This window comes from Polyodon spathula, chromosome 35 (assembly GCF_017654505.1).
Source record: "Polyodon spathula isolate WHYD16114869_AA chromosome 35, ASM1765450v1, whole genome shotgun sequence".
Taxonomy (NCBI): Eukaryota; Metazoa; Chordata; class Actinopteri; order Acipenseriformes; family Polyodontidae; genus Polyodon; species Polyodon spathula.
The window spans coordinates 503,543-523,484 of record NC_054568.1 but is presented as its reverse complement, the minus strand read 5'-3'; the positions used below and the strand labels follow the sequence as shown (position 1 = coordinate 523,484).

The 19,942-nt window shown below is 42.2% G+C and overlaps 1 protein-coding gene across 1 annotated transcript in view; it reads left to right on the top strand.

Annotated features, from left to right (window-relative positions):
* The window catches only part of LOC121303732 (symplekin-like), a 19,881-nt gene extending 825 nt beyond the window's left edge, over window positions 1-19,056 (top strand). The window contains 21 exon segments of the mRNA XM_041234512.1: window positions 170-320; window positions 1,608-1,843; window positions 2,667-2,748; window positions 2,898-3,011; window positions 4,587-4,734; window positions 5,231-5,391; window positions 5,903-6,011; window positions 6,821-6,921; window positions 7,439-7,529; window positions 7,931-8,032; window positions 8,582-8,769; window positions 9,399-9,575; window positions 10,184-10,273; window positions 10,539-10,787; window positions 11,488-11,657; window positions 14,184-14,312; window positions 15,058-15,289; window positions 15,765-16,514; window positions 17,066-17,210; window positions 17,728-17,845; window positions 18,306-19,056. Coding sequence (XP_041090446.1) covers window positions 170-320; window positions 1,608-1,843; window positions 2,667-2,748; window positions 2,898-3,011; window positions 4,587-4,734; window positions 5,231-5,391; window positions 5,903-6,011; window positions 6,821-6,921; window positions 7,439-7,529; window positions 7,931-8,032; window positions 8,582-8,769; window positions 9,399-9,575; window positions 10,184-10,273; window positions 10,539-10,787; window positions 11,488-11,657; window positions 14,184-14,312; window positions 15,058-15,289; window positions 15,765-16,514; window positions 17,066-17,210; window positions 17,728-17,845; window positions 18,306-18,765 — 4,003 coding nt within the window. The 3' untranslated portion in view covers window positions 18,766-19,056.
* The last annotated feature ends 886 nt before the right edge of the window (window positions 19,057-19,942 follow it).

Here is a 19,942-nt window from a genome sequence, read left to right as displayed (position 1 = left end):
GAAAGAAAGAGAGGCAACCTATGTTAAGAGTGCAGGGTTTTTTATAGGGGGCATCTTTTCTGGAGCTCACCCTGCTGTAAATTCGAATTCATAAGATCCACTAGTCTTGTTGGGTCACGGTTTTACTCTCTTCTGATCTGTCTACACGTTTTTGTTTGGTTCTCCACAGGACGTCTGGAGTAGGTGGGCGCAAGAAAGTGTTTCGATTGGCTGATGTGATCCAGCCCCTGTCGGAGGCTCAGGTTGAGAAGCTGACAAGCATGTCAGTCAAGCGCATTCTCCAATCGGAGAAGGCCATCGCTCGCAGTGGGATGTCCCATGTAAGTTGCCAAAAGCAAGACTGCTGTGGTACTTTTTATAATAGGATACAGCTCTGAGTTACAACAAATACCAAGATAGCAGAAAAAGAAGTAGAAATTACTGCTGGTCTGAAAATGCTGACTATTTGTAGACAAGAATTAAGAGAAGTGAAATTTGGGTGGGTTTAATGTCACCTTCCACTTATTACCAGAATTTAATGGGGACAAGACCTGATATATCACTTAACATCACTTTGGAAAATGAAAGCACGCAATTAGATTAGCGCCATACTGAAATGTTCTGAATACAAATAGCACAGTACACTGTACAGAACTTTTTATATTTAATTATTTTTACAGTGTATTGAATATATCTTCAGTGTGTGTGTATATATATATATATATATATATATATATATATATATATATATATACCGATTCTGGGGTCAATGCCCTGCTTCGAATGATTGCCTCACGCCAACTTTCAGCTAAAAGTCACATTTTTATCCTTACTTTCTGTTTAATAACCATGCACAAATAATTCCTGAGGGGAAATGTCACAGCTCAAGTGAATAGAAATAACTGCCAGAATTAGATGCTCTGTGCATTAATGATTCAGGGTTATGGTTCGGGTTAACTTTGCTTCAGATAAGGAAGACATGGAGTTCGGCAGTTTCAGATCAGATGATACAAGTGTGAATGATTACACTTTCCTGTCACTCTACAATCCATATTTTCGACAATTTAGACACCGCAAGAGCTTGTAACTCGGGCAACGTTTTGTTTTTGTGTTTTTTTTGTGTTGAGCATTTTAATGCTGTAGTGCTGCTTTGGATGGTAATGTGTTATTCTGTGTTGTGTTTTCCCACTTGACACTGCACTTTAATTGCTGAGATTTTGTAAAGCCCTTTATTTTAGTGGACTGAAATTCACTTTTTTTATGTAGCTATTTATTTTAGAGTTTTACAACCACAAATGTGTTTTTTCATGATTGTGGTTTTGCACTAAAGACTGCAGCTTTAAAGTTTAATGTTTTTTGTTTTCGCGAAAAGATTTGAAATCACAAAACAGTGGACGTACTGCAGCAACTTTGAATTGTATTTCACCAGTCAATAGATATGTTAACTGCACTTGTTGATTCTTTAGCGTGACTGTGTGCTGTGCTCTACCTTTTGAATTTTAAGCATGCCTAATTGTAAATCTAATCCAATGTACGTCCTTTGCAATAATGGCTGTAATTTCACCCCAGCCCCTAACGGGACAGGAAAACATCACAGTTTGATATTGAATTGCTTGCTGCCTCTGCAGGTGCGTGTGAAGATCCTGTCCCGTCTGGTCACTCAGTTCGAGGGCAGCATGAAGGCGGAGGTGCTGGACTTCGTGCTGGAGGACATTCGGAACCGCAGCGACCTGGCCTTCGCCCTGCTCTACCAGGAGTACAACGCGTACTTGAGCGACTACCCCTCTGGCTCCCTGGACAGCTACGACGAGTGTCTGATCGGACTGCTGTCCGGGCTGCAGGAGAAACCCGACCAGAGGGATGGGTAAGCTGCCTGGCCTGTATCTCATCGGTGCACCCTAGCCACACTTCATTTTCTAATAAGATCATTGTTCTGGGTGACGAAATGGAGCACTGCCACAATGGTGTAATAACCACACAGTACCCAAGCATTTAGATGATTCACGTAAGTCATGAGTTTATCAGATTACAGCAAATTGAAATCCGAAACATCTGTACTGGTGCAAAACCCCAGCAGCTAGCGTGTTCACCATGGAGAGAGTGACACACCATCAATGCATAAGGTAATAAAGACTGTAATTAATAGGTTATGGTCCTGTCTTACCTAGGCGGTGTGGGATGTTTTTAATGGTTCAGAATTGTTTGGAAAAAGCACCGAAATGATCCAAGACGGAATTCTGTAGTTCAGTAAATTATTTTCAGTAATTCTAATTGATGTGTTTTGGCAGAAACTTGTGATCCCCCTATCTTACAAATTTAGACCCACGCAATCAGTTAAAAAAATATGCACCCTGATGTGGTGATTTCATATGGATTTACCCAAATGCGCAATTATACTGCAGGCATCATAAATAATATTGTATAGTTTTTGGAAATCAGGCAGCCATAACTCTGTTGACCTATCTGCACCACACATCAAAATGATGTGAATTTGTTCTCTGCTTTAAGACCTTTTTAGACCTGAAAAAAAAAAAAAAAATAGACACACAACCAATATTAAATGTCTGACTTTTGGGACACCCTGTGTACTTTGTTCACTGGATCCTCTGCTTGGAAACTGGAAGTTGCATTCTTCGTGAAACCACAGTGTAGGTTGACGTCCCTGCTGTTTTTCGTGTCACTGCCAGGTTGTTTACAAAGCTGGTGCTGGAAGCTCCGCTGATAACAGAGACAGCCCTGGAAGTGATCCGCAGATACTGTGAGGATGAGGTGAGGGTCATGGGCCTGGGTTCTTCTACTGTAGGGGGTTGGTCTGACGAACATGCTTTCAGAATTGTGGGGCAAGCATTGTATGTGTTTGAACCCCACCTGTGTGTCCTGTGGTTGCTACAGTATTCATGAAACTACTTCTGTTTCAGACCCGTGTGTATCTGGGGATGACCACACTGCGAGACCTGATCTTCAAGCGCCCGTCCAGGCAGTTCCAGTACCTGCACGTGCTGTTGGACCTCAGCTCCCATGAGAAGGACAAGGTAATGTTCAAAGATTCAAAGCTCAGGGTTTTTTGTTTTTTATACTAATCTGGGAGGTAAAAAAGAAAGCAAGTCATTCATTAAAGGGGAGCTCTGTTCTGAATTGTGAGGCTTGAACGAGTGTCCAAATCTGCTGCAGCTGCACAGACAGCTTCCTGCTAATATCTCATAAACCACTAAAGCTGGAAACGTCATATTTTCAGCATCATGGAAACTCAAAATCTAATGGCACTCTTCTGTTTGAACTATGACCAAACGCGGCGGCAGTGTTGGAGTCATGTGGTTTCCGAATGGTAAAGCCGGGGAGGTGGTGCCTTCATACTCGGTGCTCCGCTGCTTTCTGCCGTTCTCTTGGTCAGGTTTGGTCTTGGGTGTTGTAGAAAAAAAAGCAAACCCCTTTTATGCAAGTTATTTTATAAAGCATTTGAGACAGCGACTTCATGTTTGCAGGGTTCTGCAAATCCTGCATGGTGAAGGATTGATAAAATACAGTCCACTTTTTGAATGGGTTTGTTGCAAAAATAGTTTACAAATAAAATTGTTGACATATTATACATGTGAGAAGTAGGGCAGTCAAACAAAAAAAAATTATAAATTAATCTTGGTTTTAATAGCATGTTTGATAGAATAACTGCATCCCTCTGAAAGTTTATTTTATTATTATTATTATTATTATTATTATTATTATTATTATTATTATTATTATTATTATTATTATTATTATTATTATTATTATTATTATTATTGTCATCCTATATTGTAATACACCATCCCTAAAACACCAAGCCTAAAAACCCTTGTTTGCCTATTTCTAAATACATATTTGCTTTTCTTTTTATTTTTACATTTATTTTTACTTTGTAGAAAGCCTCCAGCATTTGCTCTAAATGGAATCAATTCTTTAAAAGTACTTTAAATGTGTTTTTAGATAATGTTTTCAAATGTGTTTGTATTCAGAATTGGTTATACTGCCGTATACAGATTTAATTCAAGGGTTTGCAATGTTCTTAAATTTCTGAAAGATTACTCGGACGATAGTGATGTCCGTCCTTTGTCATAGTAGAACTGCTAGAAAGTTCATTTTGAGAACTGATGGCATATTTATCACGCAGGAGGTACTGCAGACTAGAGGTACATCTGATACTGGAACTCACTTTGACAGTAGATACAATTAACCCTCTTTCTGTCCACTGAAACATCAGCATGTTTCTCAAAATGAAACAGTTCATTCACAATTCCATCATTTATAACATATTGCTTCATAATGTAAGCCTGTCTTTTAAATTTTTTTTATTGCATACCGTTTTTGATTTGCTGAGCACAGAAACATTTGTACTTAAAGCGCTGCTGAGAATGAACAAACACGATTAACATGCGTAAAAAAAAAAAAAAAAAAAGTAAAATGAATCTTTAAAAATAAACAAATTAACTTGTTAATCACAGAAGTTAACTGCGATTAATTGATCACAGTAATTTAGAGGTATGTTCAAATCTGACAGATGACCGAAGTTTAGTTAATATTTGCATTTAAAAGTCAATGTATGACAAGTCCCTTTCACGTGTTGTGTGTTTTAGGTGCGCACACATGCACTGACCTTCATTAAGAGGATGTACGAGAAGGACCAGCTGCGTGATTACATCGAGAAGTTTGCCCTGAACTACATGCAGCTGCTCGTCCACCCCAACCCTCCGTCGATGCTGTTCGGGGCCGACCAGGATACAGGTCAGAGTCCAGTAACGCACCGCTGTGCTGTTGCTCTGTCATACTGTGCATAGTGTCATTTGGGCAGGGTGCTTGTCTCATGAAGCGAGCAACCTGTACCGAACGTTATTGATGCTGGAGGTAGTGGAATTTACAAACCATAAAGGTCAGAATCTCAGGTGTGTCTGATTTGAGCTCACAGCAATACCCGTCAAACCGCTATGCAGCAACTTCACAGTGGATGCTTTCTGTCGCCTCACTTGATCGTCTGAAGTTTACACCCAAAAAAATGTTCTACATCCTGTTCTTATACTATTTGATTTTACACAACTTCAGTTGCAAGGGAAATAATGGCTGTCCCAAATGTAAGGAAGGGTGTCCACCAAAATCAATAATTTGTAGAGAGACTTTTACCATTTCCACACAGGAGCCATGGGTGTTTCCCTGGTATATTGAAGCCTAGTGTAGAAGCAGTGGTTGGTTTGACGTGGATTGCTTCCCCTGTGTTTTCTTGCAGAGGTGGCAGCCCCCTGGTCGGAGGACACGGTGAAGCAGTGTCTGTACCTGTACCTAACTCTCCTCCCCCTGAGCCACAAACTGATCCATGAGCTGGCGTCGGTCTACACAGAGGCCATCGCTGACATCAAGCGCACTGTGCTGCGGGTCATTGAACAGCCTGTAAGTGCGGCTCCTCTCTGCAGCCTTCACTGTGAGGAGTAAGAGCCTGCAGCTCCTGTGCTTTCCATTTCTGATATTCTCTCTGTCAAATGTTGGAAACTTAGTGTACTCCAAATTCACAATACAGAAGCTCTGACTGATTTCTTGTATTCAAGAAAGGGTCACCCTCACTTGGCTACATTAGAGACCCACATTACAGTTGAAATCAATCAATCTTTATTTTATATAGCTCCTTTCATAGTGGGACATCACAAAGCACTTTATAAGATGCAGTAAATACAAGAAAATCTATAATACTTGAAATACAGAGAAATGCATAATTCTTCAAATACAGAGGAAAGATGCAGTTGTCTCGTAATTTCAGTGTTTGCACACGATGTTTCTTTACCCAAGTCCTTATCTTGGGCACGGTCAGACAGCCACAGTACTTGTTATAATGTATGTCTCTGGATGGGATCCTCCTAGACAGTGATGTTAAGTAACAGCTCTGCCCTGTGTGCTGCTCTTTCAGATTCGCGGCATGGGGATGAGCTCTCCGGAGCTGCTCCTGCTGGTTGAGAACTGTCCGAAGGGGGCGGAGACCCTTGTGACCCGCTGCCTGCACATCCTCACTGATAAAGGTGCCTGCCTGCAAGTCACTGTGCTTCAGAGACATTCCAGACTTTACTATGGGTCACTGAGACCATGTTTAAAGTTTCTTCATTGTTACAAGTGTTTAACCCTTAGTGGTCCATTTATTCAGCGCTTGTCAGGTCCAATTTATTTATTTCACAGTAAAACAGGTTTAAAAGGCCCTGCATGTCAAAAGGATGCTCAGTACTGCATCTCCAGCCAAACCCCCCACCCATTGTTCGCTGTATTTTTCACATACCTCTTCATATTCGTGCATACTGGTAAATCATCTCCTGATCACTCTTTTTATCACCAAATTCCTCAATAATGCAATCCAAGTCATTATTTTATTACTGTAACTTTTCAATAAGCTCTGCAAATGCCCATGATATTCTTTGAGCGCTGGATGCAGAAGCAGTTATCTCTGGTGCAGGGGCTATGTGTATTGCTCAGGTCTGCCCTTTTTTTTGGCTCCTATTGGTCTCACTCGGCCATTTGAAAGGTTTGCTCTGCTTTTTCCGGAGAAGAAACGACTAGAGACCTGTGCTTGACTGGAAAGGGAAAATTGTAATGTCAATCCTGGTCCGACATAGGACCGCAAAGGGTTAATACAACTGTGACAATTTCTTGGCTCAATTACAAATAAATCTGAGATTTGGTATTGTATGTAAACTACTTTTTGTTTTTTAAATTCACGTTTTACTGTTGCCTCATCTTCACAAAGAGTGGTGCCTCTGGGGGAGGCTTTGTAAAGGGATAGACGTGGTTTTGCAGCACATGCTGGACAGGTTTACTCATTGCACATGTGGTGTTCTAGTCCCCCCGTCCCAGGAGCTGGTGAGGCGTGTGAGGGACCTGTACCAGAAGAGAGTCCCGGATGTGCGCTTCCTCATCCCAGTGCTCAACGGGCTGGAGAAGGTGAGGGTCCTAAATCAACTGGGCAATACATTTCTCAAGATTTAGAGAAAAAAAAAATCATGTTGCTTCAAAGGATCGTGGTGTATCCAGATCACACTCCCCCTGCAACTAATGCTGGTTTTCATTTCATTCAGAGCAACAGCATTGTTGCAGGAGGGAACATGAACTGGATACACTGCGATGTTCAGAAGAAAACATCTCTCGAACATTCCTGAGTAAACGTATGATTTGCGAATAAATACCATTTTGGGAATGTGTTTAGATTTCTTGACATGCAGAGACATCTGAATTTGATCAGTTTGTTCACGTTTATAAAAAAAAAAAATGAAAAAGGTTTCATGTTTGTGTTTTATAATGCAAAGCTGTATAATGCTAAACCTGCATGTCTAATAACACAATATTCTGAACCCTTATGTGGTGCGAGGAAGGATTATTTTGTATATGCTGTATATTTAGAGGTAGTGTCCCCTAAGTACGACTGGCCCTGGTTTGTTATTCTTTCATTGAATTGTTACAGAAAGAAGTGATCCAGGCCTTGCCCAAACTAATCAAGTTAAACCCAATCGTGGTTAAGGAAGTATTTAACAGACTCCTTGGCACACAACACAGTGAGTCCAAAACTTTCTTTCTTTCTTTCTTTCTTGTAACTCTGATGTGTAACATTTTCATGGAACGTTATTTAAGTTGGTAGTCTGCAGTTATGAAGTGCCTTCAGCTTTTTATCATCAAAAATAACCTATTAGGAAAATTACTTTTTTTTTTTGCAATTACAACCACAGACCGCCAAAACACTGATTCTGAGTCTATTAAAAAGTTTAAATCCGGGTTTAATGCTGACAACAGGGTAACACATTCACACCCAGTGTAAGCTTCTTGAAAACCTGGACATTGTAAATGGAGAGACTTGCATCACTGCCGTAGACACGCTCCTCCGTGTACTGTCTAACTTTGCATTGCACAACAGCAGTACACAATCCTTCACGTCTAAACAGAGGTGTTCCTGTCACAGGTGAAGGCAGCTCAACAGTGTCCCCTTTGACCCCGGGAGAGCTCTTGATATCACTGCACAACATCGACTCCACCAGGTGTGACATGAAGAGTATTATAAAAGGTAAGGGCAGGATCCCAAATTGTGACTTCATGGAACCCAGTTGTACTTGTAAAGAGCCAAGAAGTGTCTCTTATTTTTACCCAGATTGTATTATTGAGCATGAAAAAAAGAATTCATATACAGGCATACTAACAAGTGTGTTTTAATCTTGTTTAAATATGATATGAGGTCTAATACATACTGTAAATTATTTAGCATTTATGAGCTTTTAAGGTCTATCTGCAGTTCAAATAGCACTGCCCTGGTAGTGTGGTTTTATATACGATCGCTAGCAAATACTCATTTTCACACAGACAGCCCCCATTCGCATTGATTAGGTTAGCCAGGATTAGTGCTAATTGGGGTTTGTGAAACCAGCCGTAAGAGTGATTTAAGGGATAACCTAAAACTTTGCTAAATGTTTCTTCCCTGTGTGTTTCGGTGCTGCTCCTACTGTGTTGCGCCCTGCTCCTTGTTTTAATGAACACAGCATCCTACCCTGCCCAGTGTGTGTGTGTGTGTGTTGGAGCCCCTGCCTCTGGGGTGTGTTGACCTGTGTGTGCCTTTCAGCCACAAACCTGTGTTTCGGGGAGAAGAACGTGTACACGTCAGAGGTGCTGGCTGTGGTGATGCAGCACCTGATGGAGCAGAGCCCGCTTCCCATGCTGCTGATGAGGACGGTCATCCAGTCTCTCACCATGTATCCCCGGCTTAGCGGCTTCGTCATGAACATCCTGTCCCGCCTCATCATCAAGCAGGTCAGCGCCTGCTTAATACTCGGCACCTGGACTCTATTGAGGCGCTTCGTTTGTGTTGAAGCTTGGTGATGCACATTGACGCTAGAGAAATCAATGTTGATGCACACCGCTTCAAGTCTCGGATGTTGTCCGTAAATGCTATGTTATGGTAAACGATTTGTGTTTAATTGGGAATGTTAATAGTTTAGATTTTAAATTAGATTGAGTGCTTAATTTAACTTAATTTTGGCAATGGTGGAAATATGGATTCCAGTTGTAGTCTGCTTGCCTGTTGCACAGTGGAATGTGTGCATTGTGAGATCAGGGCTTTCAAGAACATGCTGTGTGTAGACTTGTTCACATTAGTGTCTATCAGAACACATTAACAGCACTCTAGTGGAGAGAAAGATTCTCAGTATGTTAAAGTTTAAAGCATTAACCCTAAAGGTTAAACGAAATCAGACACGCCTTGTTTAAAACGGAACATCATTTAGTCCCTAGTTGACCCGGATCATTGAAGTCCTCTATTTCATTAAAATCTATATCATACATTTTCAAATATGTAAACAATTTTTGTTTGTCGGGGATACCTTTCTGTATACCTGTTTGCGGTGTCTTTCTTTTAAAATGTTTAATTGTTTTCCCCGCAGGTGTGGAAGTACCCCAAGGTTTGGGAGGGCTTTATCAAGTGCTGCCAGCGGACGAAGCCCCAGTCGTTTGCAGTGCTGCTGCAGCTCCCCCCTCCACAGCTCAGCAGTGTTTTCGACAAATGTCCAGAGCTGAGGGACCCCCTGCTGGTCCACGTCCGCTCCTTCACCCCACACCAGGTACAGGACCGCTCCTTCACCAGGTACACTACACACAGGGGCTCAGGGACAGGACCGCTCCTTCACCAGGTACACTACACACAGGGGCTCAGGTATAGGACCGCTCCTTCACCAGGTACACTACACACAGGGGCTCGGGGACAGGACCGCTCCTTCACCAGGTACACTACACACAGGGGCTCAGGTATAGGACCGCTCCTTCACCAGGTACACTACACACAGGGGCTCAGGGACAGGACCGCTCCTTCACCAGGTACACTACACACAGGGGCTCAGGGACAGGACCGCTCCTTCACCAGGTACACTACACACAGGGGCTCAGGGACAGGACCGCTCCTTCACCAGGTACGCTACACACAGGGGCTCAGGTTTCACTGTGTTTCGCCGCCATTACTCTTTGATTTCAAACCTGAAATGTAAAAGTAATGTTTTTTTCCCCAACAAGAAACTTAACAAATTCAACGCCCAACTTTGACTGGAAGTTCTAGTCGATACGTTTATGAATGGCGTTATCTAAAAGACACAGACGTGTTCGTCTGAAGTGTTCTTCTCTTTGGGAGTGCACGGTTTAGCAGCAGAATGACGCTGGCGTTTCTCTGCCTCTGCAGCAAGCCCACATTCCCAGGTCCGTCATGACTGTCCTGGAGGCGAACCTGAAACCGGATCCGGAACCTCCAGAACCCAAGGAGCACGACGAGGTGAGTCTGGAGGGGAGGGGGATCGCTTCACATGGCTGGGAATTCTGCTGCTCAAGACGCAGCATTGCCCCATTTGATTTGGTCAAACATTACAACGTTACAAAGAGTGTCAAATTTGAAAGAGCATGGCATTGCTGTTTTAGAAACCAAGTGTCTTAACAAAATGAATTGTTACGACCCTAGTAATAACGTCGCTAGTGCCAATAAGTTAGGACTCCTTTAACCTGCGCACTCATGCCCTGTTACCTGTACCCCTCGCTCCCAGCCGGAGCCCCCTGGTGGAGGGGGGGCACCCCGGGCCACGCTGCCGGACGTCATGGCAGCTCGGCTGGAGCAGGAGAAAGAGCTGAAGAGGCAGCTGGAGGAGGAGCATCAGCGAGTGAAGGGGCATCCAGCAGAGCCGGGGGGCACAGAGCTGGAGGAGGCAATGGAGCTGCGAGAGGAGGGGGCTGCCAATGAGGACAGCGCCCTGATTCTCGACTCCAGCCAGGAGGATCCCGCACTCGGCATGAAGGTAGAGCATGCCTCTCAGCCACTGTCAGTCTCTGTGAGAACGACACAGTGTCTCCCAGATGCAGTAACACGTAGCTGTAAGACCACTTCAGTTTAAAGACCACAGCTCAGTTGAAGACGGTGGCAGTTTTGCCCCTGTTGATGGCAAAATTAAGTCCCCTTGAATCTACTTTCAAGCGCTTTGTGATGGTGGTCCACTATGAAAGGTACTATATAAAATAAAGATTGATTGATTGTATTTAGTATTCTGGCTACCATCGGCAGTCCCACAAGTGTCAAAGCTGTTAGTAAGTAAACCTCTAATAAAACCTTCTTTTAACATGAATACAGTTCATTTGCTAATTAGATTTAAATACACAACGAAGTATTAGAAAACGAACCAGTAAATTAGAAAAGTGTATACAAGAAAAATAAAATCTAGAATGGTTCAATCAAGTAAAGAAATTGTCTAAGAACTTGAAGGAATTTGAATAATCCTTTGATATTAATTTGTTTCAAGAAATTCAGTAGTAAAGCCACCCCCTTCTGTTAAGGCCATTTATTGGTTCCTTGACTGGCCTCAATAGAGAGGTGTCTCTGTAGATCCAAAATCTGCGTATGTGCAAAGTTACATCTTTTAAGAATCTATGTCAAGTGACCTTAATAGACAGGAGACATTGTTTTTTTCTTCAAATGTTTTAGCATTCTATTTGTTTCTCCAGGACAACCAAACAGAAGCCGTAAACAATGAAATTCTGGAAGACAGTGACAAATTAATCCTTGACCAAGTTGAACCAATGGAAGAGCCCCTTGCAGACTCTAGTCCCACAACCTCCCAGTCGCAGGAAGCCATGGAGCAGGGTGAAGGAGGAGACTTGCCGGAGGACCTCTAGCGCCTCACAGGGAAATTGAGGTCAATGGCATGGAATAGAGATGAAGCCATGAATCCTGGAAGTGGAGAGACTGAGCAGCTAAGGAAGATGATCGTTTGGGATCAGTGTTGTACTAATTTCAGGTGCCTTCAGTGGACAGACACACTGATCTAGACTTGCAAAGGAGAGGCGATGGAGCCCACCCTGTATATGTAAAATCTTTTTCTAAAGAATGTTGCTGAGCACTTCTTTTATTAAGTAAAAGATCAAGGAGATTAAAAAAAGATCTTTGCTCCTACAGCTGGCGTTACAATTAAGATGAATTGTAACTAGTTAATCTGTGTGTGTGGCTGCCAGAATATTGATAGCTAACAGTTTCTCACTATTTCAGCAGTGGCCTGTGTTTATTTTGGTGTTCATTAAAAAAATTCATTAGTGCAAGTCTAAATCATTACATGTTTGTACTTTTGTGTTTTGCAGATATAAAACTCAAACATTTTAGAAATATTAAATTCACACATCTACACACAGTGGTGAGAGACTCAACATAACAAATAAAGTTGTGAGGGACCTATCGCCGCTACTCAAGCAGTTAAACACTTGGTTTTGCCTCCTACCTCAACACCCCATAATGTCAAATAAGCACGGTTATTCTAGTACTTGTTTCTCCATAATCAAGTGGAAGGAGTTACAAATACGGAAGGAATTCATTTATTTATTTTTGTAGGCATTATTTTCTTTCAGGATTAGTCACCTAGTTTGCAGGGATATATGTACAATAGAAGACCAAATGCAATCTACGATCAAGTAGTTGGATAAAAACGCCAATTCTAAAACAAACCTAGAAACATTTGGAAAATGTTTGTTTGAATATATAATCATTCTTGTGACATTTCTAGCACATGAAGCAAATGAACATTTACCATAAGCTGTGTAGGATTCGAGAATGAGTGAGTCCAGGAACAATGCCTAACTCCCCTAAGGCCGTAACCTGTAATAGCAAGGATTAGTGGAGAGCAGTAATGCTGGTTTGGAAAAAAAAATGAATTGCCAAACATCTCTTCCCTTTTAAATGTTATTTACCATTAAATGGTAACTTTGAGCCACCGCATGGTAGCTGTACTATTTAGAAGAACATTTCAGTGTTTCTTGTCACATTAGTTTGTTTTATTTCTTTATTTATACATTTATTTATATAGTGCCTTTCCTGCTTTCGTAGAATGCTTTACAAGTCAATAAAAAAAGTTAATTAATTTATACAATTTAAAAAAAATAAAATTAAAAAAAAAAACATGACCATAAAAACTTAAAGTAAATTTAATCAGCCATTAATAGTACACAAATAAAAAGATCACATTTAAAAATGTGGATAACGTGAATTTTTAAACTTGATTTTAAAATATCAGATGGTAGTTTGTTACATAATCTGGGAGCTTGCTTTATTTTTTTTCTTAGTCTTTGGGAGGGACAGAAGACCAGACTCAGTCGACCTTACAGCACATCTAGGTACATACAGGGACCACAGCTCTTCTAGAGAATCAGCTGCCAGACCATGAAGTGTTCTGTAAGTCAAATGCAGGATATTATAATCAGCTATAAATCGTACTGGAAACCAGTGTAGAGAAGCCAGCATGGGAGTTGTGGTCACAAGCGCTAATCATGAAAAGGCATAGCCTGGTAACCCCGCAGAAGGAGCATTGCAGTCAGAGTCTTGGTGAGACAAAAGCATGAATTAGATTCTCAGAATCAGGCAATCAAACACAAGACCTAATCTCAACAATATTTCGTACATGATCAGAAAGACACTTCGGTGACATTTTACTGGCTGTGAGCCTCAAAGCGTAAACCAGAATCAAATATGAATCCCACATTTCTGGCCTCTGATTTTGTGTTTAAGAGAATTGGAAACAGTTGTTGAGAACCTCTAAAAATATTATCAGATCTAGAATAGAGCCCAGGGGGGCACCACAAATCATAGTAGATAATACTGACAGACTCTCCTAAAGAAAGCAAACATACGACCTTAACCAGTTCCTCTCATCGGGACCAACCCAGCCTTTAAGACGGTCAATTGCAATGCAAATATGGATTCAAAAGCATTTATTCAAGCTGTGTTTTATTTCTATATTGGTTACAAACTGATGAAACGTGCTGTATCATTCAAAACTACACGTTGAAAACATTTAATAAATGGAATGTATAGAGAGCGTTATGACGACTGTTTATAATATAAAATAACTGATTAGGCATTCTGGAAATCAATGCAAAAAATAGTCCAGTACAAATTAATATTTGCTAATAATAATAATAGCTAAATAATCTGTTGATTCTGAATGCAAGCTTTTGCAGGGAAACGCACAAAACACTTTTTAAAAATATGTTGTGACATCATTGTCCTATGCGTATTGATGACGTAGAGCGCATAGCAACTGTTTTATTCCCCAACTACCCGTGGAAGCGGTAACCAGGGAAACCGTGTTGAAGAAGGTGTAGGACCGAAAAAGCGGTTGTGGGCGCTTAACATTTCGAGTAAATTAGAGGTGAAACTGTAACGAGAATCCGAAAAAGGAGAAACAAATGGAAGAACCCGAGGTGCTCAATAACCAGAGGGATCTGGCAACGAGTAACGCCAAGGCGTACCTGCTGAAGAACAGTACGAAGTCCAACATGAATCTGTAAGCATCTATTTATTTATGTATGTATTTATTTAACCATTAACATGGTTTGATAGCGAAGTAAAATAACCCACTCGGCATTTGCAGTTCCCTCAGCAGCTCGGACTCGGGCTCCATCGGTGATCCCGAGTTAGTATCAGTAGCTTTCATTAACGAGACACCAATGTATCCGATGCTATTGTGCATCTGTAATGTAAGGCAGTGAAAATCACACAGCTCAAGCAATGGTCTGTGGCTGGTTGTTCTTACCAGATTGGTGGTATTAATAATACAAAAGTTTGTGATATGAACCGGCATGACTAAAGCTTTACATGCAGATAACCTAATTCTGTTGCTATTTCAAAATGGAAGCCACAGTTTATTCTCAAGTCCACTTTCACCCGAAACTTTAGCAATGAATTTTATAATCATAGAGGCATGTCTGTCAGTACAAGAGCTTGTCTGCATTGGAGACCACCTATAGATGGGTCATATACACTGTATGTAGTATTTTGACGTTTTGATTCTATATATAGTTACTAAAAAGAAACATTAGTAAATATTCCCCCTTGTAACTGTGTTACTAAGTTTATTTTTAGTACTACAGTAGTACAGTAAAACACCACAATTAATACCAACTTTCATTAAGAGCCTTGAAGATGTGGTCTTAGATGCAAGTGGGTGTTCATATTGTCCTAATGTGCTTAGTTGCTTGTTTATGGTTTTGGTGCTTGGAAACTAATTAAAAATGTAATGACAATACTAGCTATGACCACCTGGCTCGGGTTCTGAACAAGATCCTGGATGAGCGTCCAGAGAACGTGGTGGACATGTTTGAGGAGCTCAGCAGGGACATCAAGAGGTCTCAGTTCTCCAAGAAGATGGACACCCTTCGCGACGAGCCCGAGAGCTCCGCAGCCTTCGATCTCGCTGAGATTCAGAAGATGCTGTTCGGCAAGGGGGGAGCCGAGGGATCAGAGGGGCAGGAGGAAGAGCTGGTGAGGCCCTCTTTCACAGAACACACCCAGGAGTCTATTCAGTCAAACAGCAGTAGATCTATCGTTAAATCATTCAAACAGAGTCATCCCTGGGTTTTTACAGCTAGAAATTCACTAAAAAAGATGTTTGATTTTCATAACACACAATAGTCCCGATTATCTACACAGCAGCTGTATTTAGGTCTGCTGGAGTTTTTATCAAATTAATAGACTCTGTTAGTTTTTATAACATTCTGAGTACCTACTGTTGCTTCCCTTATATAAACTTTGTATTGTAACCTGAACACCCCCTGCCATTGTGCTGGATTTGAACCAGGGCCCCCAGCGATGAAAGCACACCTGTTCAACCATACTGTGATTTATTTTTAAATGGTCAAAGGGTTGAAAAGTATCACAATGTTCTCAGCCACCCCTTTTATGAACAGGTTCACAACCATTTTTCGATTGTGACATTTGCTGTTTTTCACTTTTCCAGGTAGAGACCCCGCTCCCCAACGTAATGGAGCTGGCGTTCTACTTTGAGCAGGCTGGGGTAGGTCTCAGTCGGGAGGAGACGTACTGTATCTACCTGGCTCTCAAACAGCTGGTAGACAGCCAGCCCTTGCAGAAATGTCGCTTCTGGGGGAAGATCCTGGGCACGCAGGGCAACTACATAGTGGCAGAAGTGGAGTACCGAGAGGGGGAGGAGGAAGAGGAGGAGGGGGGCGAGGAAGGCATTCATGAGGCAGAGAAAGATTATGGAAAGGATGATGTTGAGGACAAAGAAAGGCAAGAGGACTTAGACCCGCTCCCGAAATCCAACTACAAACCGCCCCCTGTCGTCCCCAAAGAGGACAACCACACTGGGGTGAACAAGTTCACCTACTTTGTCTGCAGTGAGCCTGGGAAGCCCTGGATCAAGCTGCCGCAGCTGACACCAGCACACATCGTAGCTGCCAGGGAAATCAAGAAGTTCTTCACAGGCCACCTGGACACCCCAATTGTCAGCTGCCCACCTTTCCCTGGAAACGAGGCCGCCTACCTGCGGGCGCAGATCGCCCGGATCTCAGCGGGCACACACATCAGTCCACTGGGGTTCTACCACTTCGGAGAGGAGGAAGGTGAGGAGGAGGAGGAGGCTGTGAGGGACAGCTTTGAGGAGAATCCCGATTTTGAGGGGACCCCCGTTGGTGAGCTGGTGCATAACTCAACCTGGGTACACCACGTGCAGCACATCCTCCCACAGGTACACCACAAATCAGCACTCGCTGTCACAGCCTGGGTAGAACACAAGTCAACACTCGCTGTCACAACCTGGGTGCACCACAAATCAACACTCACTGTCACAACCTGGGTACAACACAAATCAACACTCGCTGTCACAACCTGGGTACACCACAAATCAACACTCGCTGTCACAACCTGGGTACAACACAAATCAGATTTGGATTTACATTTAAATGAAATTCTATTGAAAAACAAATGATTTGATCAGCAATGATTTCATCAAAGATCACAGATCTAAACTAAAAGCCAATAGTGCAGAGATTTATTTGTAATGAGCACTGCTTGTTTCACGCTCAGTTTGAATTGCATTTTCAAGATGCTGCAACATTGTGAGAAATGGTACTGGCTGTTGATGTAGTGGATCTAGAGAATGAGTAATGTCTGTTATGATTAGAATTGATCGCTCTGTTTTTTGGGAGCATTGTCGTTTACTTGTTATTTTAACTAGTACACATCCCAGAACGTCGTGGTGTAATATTTTCATGAATTAAGAATGGCCTGTCTTGATAGGGCCGCTGTGTCTGGGTGAATCTAGCACAGAAGAAAGAAGATGATTTTGAAGAGGGGGAAGAGGAAGAGGAGAAGGAGGAAGAACCAGATGAGCCTGAGCCTGAGGTGGGACCTCCCCTCCTGACCCCCGTGTCTGAGGACGCAGGTATGGAACAAAAGCTGCTTTCTTAGGACCTGCTGTACACCAGCTGTGTCTCTAGTGCTGGATGATCTACTGCAACAACACATTTCAATTTATAAAGCACTTTCACACTGTGATTTCAGAGATCAGTAACAGGTCATTTATTCATACTCTCTGGCTATACTATCAAATACTTTATACAGTTAATATTCAATTACTGATGGCCACATATTAAACATTAAAATATGCAGAGGCAATCTTACATAATACAAAGCCATTTAAAAGAGGATCATATATGTAACAGAGGTGTTCCTGAGTCGCAGTCTTTCTCCTGTGCTTTAAGGAATACATATGTTTTGCTTAAAGATGTCCCAAGAAAGTGTAAAGCTTTTCCCATCTGGGAATGTTGCTGAGATTCCAAGTCAATGTCGTGTTCTTGAAGGTGGGAGGTTTTGCGTTCCCAAGACTGTGTGTTGTCTGGTTTAAACTGCAGTCCCTGTTTGAAGAAAGCTGGTGATGTCGTTCTTTTTCTTTGTTCCAGAAATCAACAATACGCCTCCATGGACAGGAAGGCTCTCTTCGGATCTGATTCCGCAGTATGCAGTAGCTGTTATGAAATCAAACCTCTGGCCAGGAGCTTATGCTTTTGCAACTGGAAAGCAAGTACACTTTATAAACAGACCTAGTTTGAGGGTTTGTTCTTTTTTAAACGTGGATTTTAAGATAGAAATTATGTGTTCAAAAATAAATATTTTGTTACTCACGTTTCATTTCAGTGTTTTGGTTTTATATTCTGTGTGGCTAGAAACTCAAATTTTTACACATTTAAAATTTGCTGATATGTACAGATACAACAGCAATTGCAAAAGTCTTCATCCATAGTTATAAAACACTGCGAAATGAAGAAATACTAAAAGAAACTAAATAAACTCAGTGACAAAATGTTTTGTTGTTTTTCTTTAAAGGTATTACATGGATCTATTATAAATGTCACTATAGAGTGGTGGGTTTCTTAAAAATAGAAATGGTATGTTTAAATAAATATATATTACATACACATATATGCTCCCCTGCATGGAGTTTGAGACCCCTGCATGAACTCATCTATTCTTATTTTAGAAAGTTTGAAAACATCTACCTGGGATGGGGCCACAAGTACAGCGCTGAGAACTACAGCCCCCCTGCACCTGCGCTGCTGCAGCAAGAGTACCCGAGTGGCCCCGAGATCACGGAGGTGGACGACCCCTCTGTGGAGGAGGAGCAGGCTCTCAAGGCAGCGCTGGAGGAGCAGAAGGCAGCCATGGAGGAGATGGAGGACATGGAGGAGGAGGAAGAGGAGGATGACTGACCTCCCCAGTCACCCAGCTCCACCACCACCACCAATCAGACTGACCTCCCCCAGTCACCCAGCTCCACCACCACCACCAATCAGACTGACCTCCCCCAGTCACCCAGCTCCACCACCACCACCAATCATCAGACTGACCTCCCCAGTCACCCAGCTCCACCACCACCACCAATCATCAGACTGACCTCCCCAGTCACCCAGCTCCACCACCACCACCAATCATCAGACTGACCTCCCCAGTCACCCAGCTCCACCACCACCACCAATCAGACTGACCTCCCCCAGTCACCCAGCTCCACCACCACCACCAATCATCAGACTGACCTCCCCCAGTCACCCAGCTCCACCACCACCACCAATCAGACTGACCTCCCCCAGTCACCCAGCTCCACCACCACCAATCATCAGACTGACCTTCCCCAGTCACCCAGCTCCACCACCACCACCAATCAGACTGACCTCCCCCAGTCACCCAGCTCCACCACCACCACCAATCAGACTGACCTCCCCCAGTCACCCAGCTCCACCACCACCACCACCACCACTACCACCAAACTTGGCTTTAGATTTATTTTCTTACAATTAACATTAGAATCGAGGTGGTGTGGTGGTGAATTGGTTTACCAAATCTAATAAAATATACTTGTCAATCGTTATATATATATATATATATATGGTATAATATGTGCTTTTGTAGGAAAACATCCCATAATGTATCGTCTGTATGACCTACCAAATGTTGTATTATTGAATGATGTGACGTTGTTTGGATAATAATAGAAATATATACATGTTTCTCTGGTCTCTTCAAGTGATGGCTCCTTGAGCTCCAAATGAAGCTTATTAAAGTATTCCATTTTCGAGTGATAATGGGTTCCAAACAGAGCACAGAGGTAAATAGCTGCTTTGGGTAGAGTACAGTAAAAATGCAACAAGACTAAAACCTTGGTCTAATCTGGAAAAACGTTATTTGTTCCAATTTCTTTGCTTCTGTTTAGTTTTAGTAAATGGCATCTATCAAGCTTAGAGTCTATTTTTTTTTAACTATTTTTTTCAAAGTGTGTTTGTGATTATGCTGCCCCTTTACACTCCGTTTGGTGTTTGCCAGGGCTCTGTCAAAACGCTCGACAAGACTCTTTATATATTAATATTAAATTAAAACGCTTGCATTTGAATTACTCAGAACCGCCCGGGACCATACGCTGCGATGCCTGTGTTTTCCAAAGGCAAGAATGCCGACAAACTTAGATTGCTTCATCCTGAGAATCAGCGCCTACCAGCGTGCAAAAGTGGAGCTAGCAGGCTGAATATGGTACAGTCCACTAATGGAAGTGTAGCATAGTAACGCTGTTACCACATCGAGGATGTTAACATGTGTCGGGAAGTGGGTGATTTCATGCACTTTTCA